At 47.4% G+C, this 13,698-nt stretch overlaps 1 protein-coding gene across 1 annotated transcript in view; it reads left to right on the top strand.

Annotated features, from left to right (window-relative positions):
* Nucleotides 1-9,899, top strand: part of TEX2 (testis expressed 2) — a gene marked incomplete at its 3' end in the record, with an annotated part of 74,368 nt that extends 64,469 nt beyond the window's left edge. Inside the window, exons 9-11 of the mRNA XM_080712444.1 lie at nucleotides 3,959-4,168; nucleotides 7,271-7,391; nucleotides 9,777-9,899. Of these exons, the coding sequence (XP_080568570.1) occupies nucleotides 3,959-4,168; nucleotides 7,271-7,391; nucleotides 9,777-9,899 (454 nt within the window). The remainder of the gene's footprint in view (nucleotides 1-3,958; nucleotides 4,169-7,270; nucleotides 7,392-9,776) is intronic.
* Between the last annotated feature and the right edge of the window lie 3,799 nt (nucleotides 9,900-13,698).

Genomic DNA, 13,698 nt, shown 5'->3' with positions numbered 1-13,698 from the left:
CCCTGCAGGGTGTGCTGAGCCCAGCCCCTGGGAGCTTTAGACACTCCCTGCACCGAAAAATCTGCTGAATCCCGCCCGGCTGTTCCGCAGCCGCTCACCTCGGCTCGCTGTCTGCCGCTCCTCTCTGGAGCCTGGTGGGCTGTTGAGTGCGTTCGTCTGGTGCCGTCCGGTGAACTCCCCGCTGCCGTCGGCAGTAAGGCGCTGCTGCTGCGTCCTCGGCCGTGAGGCCGGCATATCTCCTCTCTGGCTCTGAGCTCCGTTCTGAGTTCCCCTTCTCTCTAGAGCCTGGTGCTAGAAGGAAAGATGGCGCCCGCCGCTCCGTGCCTCGGCTCCGCCTGCAGCAGTGCAGTCTGGTTTCTTTCTGGTGTCTCGTTTTTTCAGCCCTCTTTTTCTCTGTCCCTTGTATTTACCTTTTTTGTTTCTCTGCTGATGGTGTTTTCTGGCTATGAAAGGCGCTGATTTTGTGGTAATAGAGATTGGTTGTTAGCGGGGCTCGTAAGCCCTGCTTTTCTCCGTCACCATCTTCCCGGAAGTCTCGGTGGCTTACTTAAATTCCAGGCCAAGAGAAAACACTCACATAGCTTGCCTTCCTTTTTCTTTTTCTTTTTCTTTTTCTTTTTCTTTTTTTTTTTTTTTTTGTGTGTGTGTGTGTGTGTGTGTGTGTGGTACTGGGGGTGGAACCCAGGGACCTTCTACCTCCAGGCTACACCCCCAAACCTGTTTCATTTTTTTATCTAAAAGCAGGGTCTCACTCAGTTGCCGAGGCTGGCTTTGAACCTACTATTGTCCTGTCTCAGCTTCCCAAGTACTGAGATTACAAGCGTGACACCACCGCGCCTGGCTTGGCTTTCCTTTCTGACGAGGTCTGGACCCTGTGTCCTTCTCCCGCTGGGTAGGTAAGCAGCAGAGTAGGGTGTGCTTGTTGAGCAGAGCCAGCCCTGGGCCTTGGCGTCTCGCGTTGCTCACCACCTCCACTAGAGTCTAGTGGAGAGAAGAGCCCCAGTTCCCTGCTGCTGGACCCTCTTGCTGCCCTTGAGCTTGAGCTCCTTGCTGGCTCCTACTAGGATGGCATTTAAAAAGCCAGGCATGGTGGTGCACGCCTGTAATATCAGTACTTGGGAAGCCTAGACCAGAGGATCTCAGGTTCGAGGACAGCCTCAGCAAGTAGTGAAATTCTCATCAACCTAGGGAGACTGTTTAAAAAAAAATAGGACTGGGGGTGGCTTAAAAAATAGCTCAGAGGTAGAATGCCCTTGGGTTCAGTCCCCCATACCACAAAAAAAGCCCTGACATTTATATGATATTGTTGGTGGGTTTTTTAAATGTGGATGACTTGGCTGATCTTTTGAATCATGACCTTCATTTGAGGGCTTTCTGTTTTTGTTACCTGGACAGTGAGGTGGTCAGAGTGCTTAAGCAGCCTCTCCATAAGGATCTTGGAATTATTTAAAGAGAACTGAAGAAAGTAAGATATGAAGGAACCAGGTAATTCAGAAACTTAGAGGTGCATGCCTATAATCCCAATACTTGCGAGGCTAAGACAGGAGGATTGCAGGTTCATGGCCAGCCTCAGCAATTTAGCAAGACCATGTTTCCAAATAAAAATAAAATAGATCTGGGGGTACAGCTTGGAGGTAAAATGCCCCTAGGTTCAATCTCCAGTGTCATTAAAAAAAAAAGGTGGGGGGGAGCCAGCATGGTGGCAAACACTTGTAATCTCAGTTCTTGGGAGACTAAGACTAAGGATCGCAAGTTTGAGGACCGCCTCAGAAACTTGTGAGACCCTGTTTCAAAATAAAGAATAAATATAGGGCTGGGGGTATAGCTTAGAAGTAGAATGTCTCAGCTGGGCGTGGTGGCGCACGCTTGTAATCCCAGCATTCGGGAAGCTGAGACCAGAGGATCATGGTTCACGGACAGGCTCAGCTACTTAGTGAGGCCGTCTAGAACTTAGTGAAACCCTGTTTCAAAATAAAAATTAAAAAAAAAATAGGGCAGGGGGTGTAGCTTGGAGGTCGAATGCCCCTGGGTTCCATCCCAGACCCACAAATAAAAAAAAAAAGGAAGTAGAATGCCTCTACTTCTAAATAGAAGTAAAGGCAGTTTCTAGTATTCAGTTCTTAGCACCACAGGAAAAAAAAAAAAAAAAAGGAAAAGAAAGAAACTTTTCTAAGAAAATATTCATGTAGCCCAGGATGGCAGCACATACCTGTAATCCTAGCTACTCAGCTGGCTGAGGCAGGAGGACCAAAAGCTCCAGGCCAACTGTGGCAACTTAGGCCCTGAATAAAAAGTAAAAAGGGCCGGGGGTACAGGTACAGCTCAGTTATAAAATGCTTGCCTAGCATGTATGAGGTACTGAGTTCAATCCCCATTAGAAAAAAAAGAAAGAAAGAAAAAATATTGGCCTAAACTGTGTGTGTGTGTGTGTGTGTGTGTGTGTGTGTGTGTGTGTGTGTGTGTTGCTGGGGATGGAACCCAGAGGCTTTCTACCTTTGGGCTACACTTCCAGACCCATTTTCTATTTTATTTGGAAGCAGGGTCTCACTAAGTTGCTGAGAGCCTCACTAAGTAGCTGAGGCTGGTTTCGAACCTGTGCGATCCTCCTGTCTCCGCCTCCCAAATACTGGGATTACAAGCATGGGCCACCACACCCGGCTGGCCTATACACTTTTAAAACCTGACAGAAGATGAGAAGAGAGCTCAGACCGTTGAGCAGTTGATGCTAAAGTGTGTATGCATCATGAGGGCATAGCTCAGCAGGAGAGCTTGCTAGGGTGCATCCCCAGCACTTCCAAAAAGAGAAAAAGATTATTTCCCCTACATACATACTATTCCTGATGTTCTGACACAACAGAGTTTTTTTGTTTTTGGTGCTGGGGATTGAACCCAGGGGTGTTCTACTTAAAAGCTATACCCCAGCCCTATTTTACTTTATTATTTATTTGTTTGTTTATTTATTTATTTTGTGGTACTGGAGATTGAACTCAGGGTCATTCTACCTCCTAGCTAAACTTCCAGCCCTATTTTTTTTTTTTCTTGAAACAGGGCCTTACAAAGTTGCAGAGGGCCTCAGTAGCTGAGGTTGGCCACGAACCTGCGATCCTCCTGTCTCTGCCTCCCAAGTACTGGGATTACAAACGTGTGCCAGCACTTTATTTATTTTTTTTATTTGGAAGTAGGGTGTCAGTAAGTTGCTGAGAACCTTGATATGTTGCTGTGGCTGGCTTTGAAACTGTGATCCTTCTGTCTCAGCCTTCCAAGTACTTACTGGGATTACAGGTGTGGTCCACCACGCCCAGCTACGAGGATTCTGTAGAAAGCCAGTATCCCCTCTTCTTGAGGCAGTCTTATGGTAGGTATCATTTGACACAGAAGCTTTTTTTTTCTTGACCTGTTAGCACATCAGCTTAATGTAGCATTTTTCTTTAAGAAGTTCCAATCCCTAAAAAGGAGGAGGGGGAAAAGAACTTTCAAGCCCTCTGTAAAGTAATCACCACACAGAGCATGCGCAGTGCCATGTAGAGGCTGTCATTTAACCACTGTCAGGTGTGCTGTCAATGCAGCATGACTTGCCGTTTCTGTTAGGAGATGGAGAAATTTCTCTAATAGGACACGGACTTACTATATTCAGTATTTGAGTGGTATAGGGAGGCACCTCCGCAGGAGGACTTTGTCCAGGTCAGATCAGGGGCTCCTTCTGACATTCCCACCTTCTCTAAAGCAGGAATTCTCAGCTGAGGAAGATTTGACCCCCGCGGCTCATTTGCCTGTGTCTGCAGACGGCATCACTCTGGGGAGAGTGCCGTTGCCCTCTAGTGGTGGAGGCCAGGGAGGCCGCTGAGCAGCCTGCAGTGCACAGCATTGCCCGCCTAAGCTCAGTGGTGCCAGGGCGCCGAGCTGCTGGAAGTGAGGTGAGAGCAGTTCACACTAACGCCCTCGTGCTCCTCGTTTGAAGGTACGTTGGAGGCCATCGAACAAGTAAGATTATGAGGTTTGTTGACAAAATTACGAAGTCCAAATATTTCCAAAAAGCAACGGAGACAGAGTTCATTAAAAAGAAGATCGAAGAGGTCTCCAACACACCCCTGCTGCTCACGGTGGAAGTTCAGGAATGTCGAGGAACCTTGGCGGTCAACATTCCACCACCCCCGACCGACCGGATATGGTGTGTAGAGGGCCCTGGGGTCAGCAAGTGATCCCCACACAGATCACAAACCCAGCCTGTCGGCCTGGGGTTAGGGCGGGTGCGTGTCCTCAACGGGAACCTCCACCTCGGTCTCATGGGACCCGTGAGCTGTTAGTCCAGCTGGGTTTTCTTCTACAAATGGCTCATGCATTCACATTTAAAGATTCCTCTGCATACACCAGGAAAAGTTGAGGTGGATTCAGTTTCCAGGCTGAGCTGTTTCTCTTCTTGGTCCTCCTTCCTGAAGCCAACTCCTCCTCAGTGATAACAGCTGCCATTTGTAGCAGCCCTCACTCTCTGCCTGGCCTCAGTTGTAACCTTACCACCTTCTAGCATCCTGCTGAGGTGGGCTCCCCTGTGATCCCCACTTGGCGGGACTGACTCCTCCCCACGTCAGGTCTCAGTGTGGAGAAGGCTGGAGCACGCGCCTTTGTTGTCTTTGGTAGGAGGGTCGGGTCTCAGCTCTAGCTGCATGTGAGACTCACCTGGGATTTGCTAAAAACACAGATATGCTTGGCCCATCCCCCAGTATTTTAGCAGTTGGGGAGCTAGAATGATTAACTCAGGGTTGAGGATCAGTGAAGCAAACCATCCAGGAGTCCACTTTCTTTATCTGAATCTCAATTTAAAATTGGCATTCCAGAGCCAGGCATGGTGACGCATGCTTGTAATCCTAGTACTTGGGAGGCTGAGACAGGAGGATCACAGATTCGAGGACAGCCTCAGTAATTTAGTGAGGCTCTCAGCAACCTAGTGAGATCCTGCTTCTAAATAAGAAATAAAATTGGACTGAGGTTGTAGGTCAGAGGTAGAATACTTCTGGGTTCAATTCCCAGTACCACATGCACACACACGCAGAAATAAAAGTAAAAAAGTAAAATGAAGCTGGGCATAGTGGCGCACACTTGTAATCCTGGCATTTGGGAGGCTGAGACAGGAGAATCACGGTTTGAGAACAGCCTCAACTACTTAGTGAGGCCCTCTGCAATTCAGTGAAACCCTGATTCAAAATATAGAATTAAAAATAGGGCTGGGAGCAGGGTGTGGTGAAGCATGCTTGCAATCCTAGCATTTGGGAGGCTGCAACAGGAGAATTGTGGTTCAAGGACAACCTCAACTACTACTTAGTGAGGCCCTTTGCAACTCAGTGAGATCCTGCTTCAAAATAAAGAATAAGAAATAGGGCTGGGGGTGTATCTCAGAGGTAGAATGCCCCTGTGTTCCATCCTCAGTACCAAAAAAAAAAAAAAAAAAATAGTGGCTGGGAACATAGCTTGGAGACTGCCCCTGGGATTGAGGGGGGCTTAAAAATTGAACCCAGGAGTGTTCCGCCATTGAGCTTCACCCCAGCTCTTTTTATTTTTTTTTTTTTTTGTTGTTGTTGTTGTTGTTTGTCTTATTTTTTCTTTTTTGTGGTACTGGGGATTGAACCCAGGGGCATTCTGCCTGAGCTATACCCCAGCCCTATATTTTATTCCTTATTTTGAAACAGGGTATCATTAAGTTGCCCAGGCTGAACCAGGTATGGTGGCTTGTAATCCTAGCATTCAGAAGGCCGAGACAGGAGGATCTGGGTTCCTGGCCAGCCTCTGATACTTAGTGAAGCCCTTTGCAACTCAGTGAGACCCTGTTTCGAAATAAAGAATTAAAAATAGGGCTGAGGGTATAGCTCAGAGGTAGAATGGCCCTGGGTTTCATCCAAGTATTGCAAAAAAAAAAAATTAAAAATTAAATAAGTAGCTGAGGCTGACTGTGAACCTGTGATCTTCCTGTCTTAGCCTCCCAAGTACTGGGATTACAAGCGTGTGCCTCCACACCCAGCTTTATTTTTAATTTTAAAATAGCATCTTGTTAAGTTGCTAGGACTGGCCACAAATTCCAAATCCTCCTGTCTCAGCCTCCCAAGTACTGGGATTACAGGCATGTACCACTGCCCCAGCAAAGTCTTCTTTGTTTGTTTACTTATGTACTTATTTGTAGTACTGGGGATTGAACCCAGAAGCATTCTGCGTCTGAGCTACACCTCCAACTCTCTTATTTTTTTATTTTGAAACAGTCTCACTAAATTGCAGAGGGCTTTGTTTAATTCCTGAGGTTGGCTTTGAACCTACAATTTTCCTGTTTCAGCCTCCCAAGTTGGGATTATAGGTGTGTGGCACCACACCTGCCTAAAATGTGTTTTTAAATAATGAATTGAGACCCTCCCTGTTTCAAAAATAAAAACAAAATAGGGCTGTGGGTATAGCTCAGAAGTAAAGTATCCCTGGGTTCAATCCCTAGCACACACAAAAAAATAACATACATACTACAGTACTTTGTCTCTTTGCCCAGCTTTAGCTTTAGCAGGTGGGACCACACCGCTCAGTAGAGACCAGAGTGAAGGCCTCAGGTAGTGCTGTCCAGCGCATGCTCGCGCGAGCCACAAAGAGCAGTATAAATAACAAGCGTTGATGGTGGCATTCCTAGAACACCGGCTTGTGACATGAAAGGCAGTTTGGTAGCACCCAGTGCCTCGTCTGGCTACTTTGCTAACAGCTCTGAGTGCCAGTCTGCGCCTGCGGGAGGCCATAAAAAAGCACAGTGTGGAGCGTGGAGAAACAGCAGGTGCCAGCAGCGTCTCTGTCTGCGTATGCCTAGCAGAGCGAGAGAAAGGTTGACCCCACTTCTCTCAGCAGCTCTCTCCTGGGGGGACATTCAAAGAGAGGCGGTGTCTTCAAGGTCTGGTTTATACACTTGTGTTTTGGTTTTATAATGTATATATCATTTTTATATCCAAATAGGAAAAAGGCCATGGCCATTTTAGGACAAACAAAAAACACAAAGCGATTCCCAGGTGGGCATATCGTGCTTTCTGGCTTTGCCGTTTCTCAGGTGGGTCTGAATGCATCGCAGCCCTAGTGCTGTGGGCACCCAGGGAGTTCATTGATGCTCGCTGTGCGAGATTAATCTGAGAGGAGATTTCCAGAGTACGAAACGTTTTCAGGGGTGATCAAGCCCATGCAAATGAGGAGTGCTTGTCATCAGTGCTTGTCTACTTCCTTTCTTTGCTTCTAAATATGGTTATTACTTGTCTCCAAAAAGGTATGGTTTCCGGAAGCCACCATATGTGGAGCTGAAAGCTCGGCCAAAACTTGGAGAGAGAGAAGTAACTTTAGTTCACGTGACCGACTGGATAGAGAAGAAACTGGAGCAGGAGTTTCAGGTAAGCCCGTAACGTTGCCTAGGGTTCCATTCCAGGTGTAAAAGCTCTGGGCAGAAGAGAGGGCCTGAACTGTATCTGGGTCAGGATCCTCTTTTAGGAATCAGATCAAAACCAATGACGTTCATCAAACACAGTCATAAAATTGTCTCTACGGTCCAAATCCTCTAAAACACAGAAACATGCTAAGTAGCCTTCAGAGAAAACCCGAGGACGTGGGCAGAGAGCCCAGGGATGACGCCTTGTGCAGTAAGCCTGCTGACCTCTCTGGACTGTCTTTTTCCCACCTGAGGCCTGGAACAGGCCAGCTGACAATACCTGGGTCCCTGCCCCGGTGTGGTATCCACTTTGCCCGCTTGGTTCAGTCCAACAAACTTCATGAAACCCTTCCATGTGCCAGGGACCAACTACCCTGGGAGTCCTGGGTGAATCAGGTTTTCCCCAAGTATCCTCTAGAGTCTTGGAGTTTACTAAGCCAAGGCCCCTTCTCCAAGCCTGTTTTCTTCATTCTGCACAGAGGTAACAGCAATGTACCTGAGGCCCTGGGACGAGCCATTTCCACCAGTTTGATCAGATTTTGTTCTTGTTTTGTGGTGCTTAGGCTCAAGCCCAAGGGCTTGTATGTGCTGAGCAGGCACTCTGCCAGGGTCTGCACCATCAGCCCTCAGTCAGAGACTGGAAGCACAGTTGTCCCTCAAGATTTTACTTTTTTGCCGGGCGTGGTGGCGCATGCTTGTAATCCCTGCGCTTGGGAGGCAGAGACAGGAGGATTGTGCAGGTTCAAAGCCAGCCGCGCTGGCTTAAGAGAACCTGTTTCCAAATTTTAAAAAATATAAAGTAGGTCTGGGAGTGTAGCCCGGAGGTAGAAGGGCTTCCAGGAACCCCAGTACCACCAAAAAAAAAAAAAAAAAAAAGATTTTACTTTTTTTCCCCCCCCAGTACTAGGGATGGAATCCAGGGGCATTCTACCTCTGAACTACACACCCAGCCCTATTTTTTATTCTTTATTTTGAAACAGAGTGTGACTAAGTTGCAAAGTTTCTAAGTTGCTGAGGCTGGCTGCATACCTCTGATCATATATTATTTAAACTATAGACTATTATTTAAGCTTTCAGTTAAATATTACTGATAACCAATTTTTGAAAGAACTTACTATTATCAGTGAGTGGAAAAACTCGTTTAGGGAAAGAATCTCATGCCTTCAGTTTTTTCCTTTCTCTTGTCTCCCTAGGGCCTACACCAGAATTTGGGTGGGTCGCCCTTTTTAGGGGCATTGGGCTCCAGGGATCAAAGGAAGGGAGGGGAGAGACAGATGCCATGCACACCTGAGAGCAGTTGGGAGGTAGAGGCTAAGCGCCCACCCTCCCATGTCTCTGCTCGATTTCACCTATGGTTTGGTCAGCACTGCTGAGGGCTGAGTGCGTTACCAAAATTCATATCTCAAGTTATTTTATAAATAGGCAAAGCACTGTTCCTGTCAATCCCTGATTATCCTTTGGGCATTTACTGTAGTAAGATTTCTTTTATACATAGCTTTGTTTTGTTTAGGCCTTGGTATTTGTAAATATGCAAAAGTATTTTTTTTCATCGCTAAGATTCAAAAGGATAAATCCAACTTGAAACATGTTATAGACTTAATTTGGAAATTCTGCCAGCTGTTAAGGCAGTCCTCCTAAATTAATGTTTCACCTCATGAGTAATTTTTTTTTTTGTGTGTGTGTGTGTGTGTGTGTTTGTGTTAGTTACTAGGAATTGAACTCAGAGGTATTCTACCTTTGAGTTACACCCCAGCCCAATTTTATTTGGAAACAGGGTCTCACTAGATTTGAGAATCTCACTACTGAGCTGGGCGTGGTGGCGCATGCTTGTAATCCCAGCATTTGGGAGGCAGAGACTGGAGGATTGCGGTTCGCAGACAGCCTCAGCTACTTAGTGAGGCCCTCTGCAACTCAGTGAGACCCAGTTTCAAAATATAGAATAAAAAATAGGGCAGGGGGTGTAGTTTGGAGGTCAAATCCCCCTGGCTTCCATCCCCACACCCGCAAAAAAAAAAAAATCTCACTACTTGCTGAGGCTGTCCTTCAACCTCCCAAGTGCTAGGATTACAAGGCTTCACCACCACACCCAGCTTTCATGAGTAATTTTATATGTGTACACCAGAGTTTCAAAGGCTTCTGGTGTATAGTGTTCTTGTATTCATGAAGTGGTGTGAGTCTTCAGCTCTTTCTAAATCACAGTATGGTGGAGGAATTTGTTTGGACTGTATAAGGTAAGTTTTCATATAGATATATTTTTAATTTGTCTAAGGCCTAAAATTATCATCGGAACCGAGTTGACAGCCTGACAAAGCATTCTTCCACATAGCTGTTCTTTATTCTCTCCCTACAGAAAGTGTTTGTCATGCCAAACATGGATGATGTTTATGTCCCTCTAATGCACTCAGCCATGGACCCCCGCTCCACCTGCTGCCTCCTGAAGGACCCTCCTGTGGAGGCTGCCGACCAGTTGTGATGGAGATGGATGCTGCAGTATTAGGAGACCTAGCAGGAGGGGTGGGGTCTGGCTGCTGTCTGCGCTGTGGCGCTGGCCGCTGCTTGTGCCACAGCTGCTGTCTCTTCAAGGACTGCTTCTGCCCTCTGCCTGCCAGTGCCCATTCCTTACGCCGTGAGGTGGCATTCCCCAAGCCCAGTGACAGACGTCTGGATTGCCCACTGCAAAGCTTTGAGCAGAGGAGACTGGGAGAATCACCACAGTGGATCCCGAAGTTAAAAGTGAATCACGTCTACCAGTTTTTGTAGTTGCAAACAAGCACACTCAGAGCAAAGCCGTACACCTGGAGGCCTCCCCTGCCTCCTCAGCTCCTCCAAAGCTTTTCCTCAAGCAGCTGGTGCACAAGGGAACATTTTTCACTCTACATTTTGTACACGATTGAAGCCCTCACTCAGAATGTCAATGTGGTAATGTGTGGAGAGTGGAAATTTGTGAGCCATTTCATTGGTGGTAAACAGACAGGCATAGCAACTTTTTTCACATTGTGCATTTTGGAAGCAAGTAGCCATAGAACACACATATACACACTAACACACTTTCAGCTGGGGTGGGGACGGTGGATCTACGTGAACATTAGGCGAAGCCATGGGATCAGCCTTCCCCAACCTGTTCCCAGTGAGGAACCTTGCTTCTAACTGGTTTTCCTGAGTGAGCATGTGTGACCACGATAGGACACGGGATGACGGCGCCCCCCAGCACAGGTGGGGTAGGGTCAGGAAGCTGGAGCTTTCCATCTGGCATTTTCTGTGTGCTCCTGGAAGCTTCTGTAGGATTTGGAATGCTTTGTTAATCTAGTTGGTGTGATGTTTTGTGGGCAGTTTGCTTTTCTGATGGCCAAAATCAAGAACTGCTTTGTAATTATTTTAAGAGTCAAGACCAAAAGTTCACTCACCATCAAACACTACTATCTCAGAAGAGACATGTGACCTTTCTTTAATGTTGCCAATTTAACTTTGTGCATTTCTGTCAGAATGTTTAGTTTACAAGTTTGGGGGCTCTCTAATTGTATAATTTGCTTTGAGAAGTAAACTTAATTTTTGTTAAAAGCTGCATTCAATATCAAAATTACCTTGGGTAACTTTTGATAACTCACATCTGTGGACAAAGCTAATAGTGGTATTTTTTTCAACAGCACCTTGCCTGAATATGAGTTTAAAAAAATAATATATTGAAAGATATATATTTGAACCCTTGATTATTTTAATTGTACCATTAAAACATTTGACTTAAATTACTTTGACCATTCCTGTCAGAGTACTGTTCTAACTTCATTGTGTCGGCCAATTTGCCTGTCAGAAGTCCGCATGTCTTTACTGGTCTTTTGTGTGCAGTAACTAAAGGCAAAGGACTAGATGCACTGTGTAGAGATTACACGCGACTACCCCACTGCCCTACTGGGGCTTACAATCGCTTGCATTGTTTCACGGAATAAACATCTCAAGTCAAACGCTAGATAAGCATCTGAGTTCTTTCTGCTAAGTCCTATTTAGATAAGGACAGGATAGAGCAGAGCACTTGGTCCCTCTCCCAGCAGCCACTGTGGACCAGCCCTTTCAAACATCAGGGGAAATCAGAACTCAGATCTAGGTGGCTTTGCCCCATTCAATTAAATACAATGAGCGCTCCCTGTAAGCTCATAAGTCAGTTTTGTAAGGTGGGAATAAGGAACCAATACTGGTTGACATTTAGTCCATATTATACTGGAATCTGTTTTCAGGAAAAAAACGTGTTTTGAGATCTGCTTCCTTAAAGCTTTAGTTCAATTAAATGGCACTTAGTATTGCCTGAGGTGGGGGTGTGCAGGCCTAGTGTGGCTCAGTTCAAAAAATTACCTCTGTAACCCCCCAGGGAACCCTCACCACACCCTTAAGTTACCAGAGTCCAGATTTTGGGAACAGTTCACATAGCCAGGCATGGTGGTGTACACTTGCAATCCCATCTTTATTACAAAATCAGGAGGCATGTGCTTGTAATCCCAGCATTTGGGGGGCTGAAACAGGGAGATGGGGGTTCACAGCCTCAGCTACTACTAAGGTCCTTTGTAACCGAGACCATTTCAAAATAAATTCAAATAGGGATAGAGGTACACCTTGGAGGTAGAATGCTCCTGGGTTCCTTCTCCAGTACTGCAAAGAGGCAGGAAGGGGCCGCAGCTGTTAGAACAGAGTTCCTCTTTGCCCTTCATTCTGATACTAGGGATAGAACCCAGGGGCCTTCTACCTCTGGGCTACACTCCCAGACCTATTTTATATTTTTATTTGGAAACAGGGTCTCTTAGGCCAGCTAAGGCTGGCTTTGAACCTGCGCAAACCTGTCTCAGCCTCCCAAGGAGGGGGATTACTAGTATGCGTCACCATGCCCAGCTCTTTTTCCTTCATTCTGACGATTAACCTACAGTAAAAGCTTTTGGGACAAATCCTTTAGCCCTAAAATTGGAGAGGCAATCGGTGTGTTTGCCTCCTCTCCTGTGACCTGGTCTGGGAATAGGAAAGGTAGATTCCCTCCCTGTGCTGCTTCGAAGCACCCAAATTTGATAACCAATAGTGCCCGAGACCAGGTAGGTTCTAGACCCCTGCACTAAATGCACTGTCCAGAGACAGAGGCACCACCTGGTTAAATAAGTTACTAGCCCTTGCCTTGGTAACACTGATACCATTAGGGCTCTCCAGCATGCGTGCCAGTTACGCTGCCTTTTCCTCCTGACTTTGTAATAAAAATGTGTTAAAGCTGCCTATTAGTTTTTTTCTATCCAACAGTTGCAAGAAAAAACACCTAGCACCACAAAAAGTATAAATAAAATAGTTGTGTAGGCTAACGGCAGAACGCCCTGAAAATCCCGGGTACAAAAAAATGCTGCGGCTCCATCTTAGCCACAATTTACGACCTTGCAGGTCCAGGCCGAGCTGCTCCTCTACCACTCCATACCTGTTTACCTAAACCTGCAAGTCTCGCTGCTGACCACGAGAGGGCTTCGTGAAAGGCCAGCGAACCGCACACAACGTGGGGGAGGAATACGCGCTCACCGGATCGTCCTTGAGCCGAGGAGCCGCCAGCCGACGTTCCGCTCTGGGTTAAGGATCGAGCCCTCCCCCTGAAAACTGGCCCCCTCGCCGGCGCAGCGCCCTGTGGCTCGCGGTTAAAAGGGCCGGCCGCGACAGGCCGGCGGCCCCAGTTATGCGCGAGCAGGTTCTCTGGCGCTGCAGCCTGACCCCCGGCGCCACACACAGGCGCGGCGGGGGCTCAAAGGCAGCGCGTCGCCCAACAGACAGACACCGGCGCCGGTTCAAGTCACTTTATTGAAGGGCTCGGAGGCAGGGAGGAGGGGCCGAGGAAGCGCCGCAGTGCAGAGAGCTCCGCTGTCCTCGGCAGGCCCGGATCTGCAAGACCGACAGCAGCGAGTGAGCGGGTGTAGCCCGCCAGCATTTTCCCTCCCCGCCGCCGCGACGGCCCGCTCAGACTTCGTTTCGCATCACCCACGTCAGCAGTCTAACACGTGCTTTAATTGAATGTCATCACGGCCGGCCGTAACCCACCCATCTCCCCGATGCCGGCCCACAACGGCAGCCCATCTCACCTGCCATCTCCGAAAGGCTGAAGAGCGGCCGCAGAGAGTACTTAAAGGAGCCCGACGGAAGTGATTGGGCGGGCTTTGCCGCTATCAACCAATAGTAACCCACATCCTCGATCGCGTGCGTGTAAAGGGCAATGATGATTGGCCTACTCACTGAGTCCTCCGGAGTATAGAGTGGCCACACACACC

This window comes from Muscardinus avellanarius (genome assembly GCF_963383645.1).
Source record: "Muscardinus avellanarius genome assembly, chromosome: 16".
In the NCBI taxonomy this organism is placed as follows: domain Eukaryota; kingdom Metazoa; phylum Chordata; class Mammalia; order Rodentia; family Gliridae; genus Muscardinus; species Muscardinus avellanarius.
This window is presented reverse-complemented; position numbering and strand designations above follow the sequence as displayed.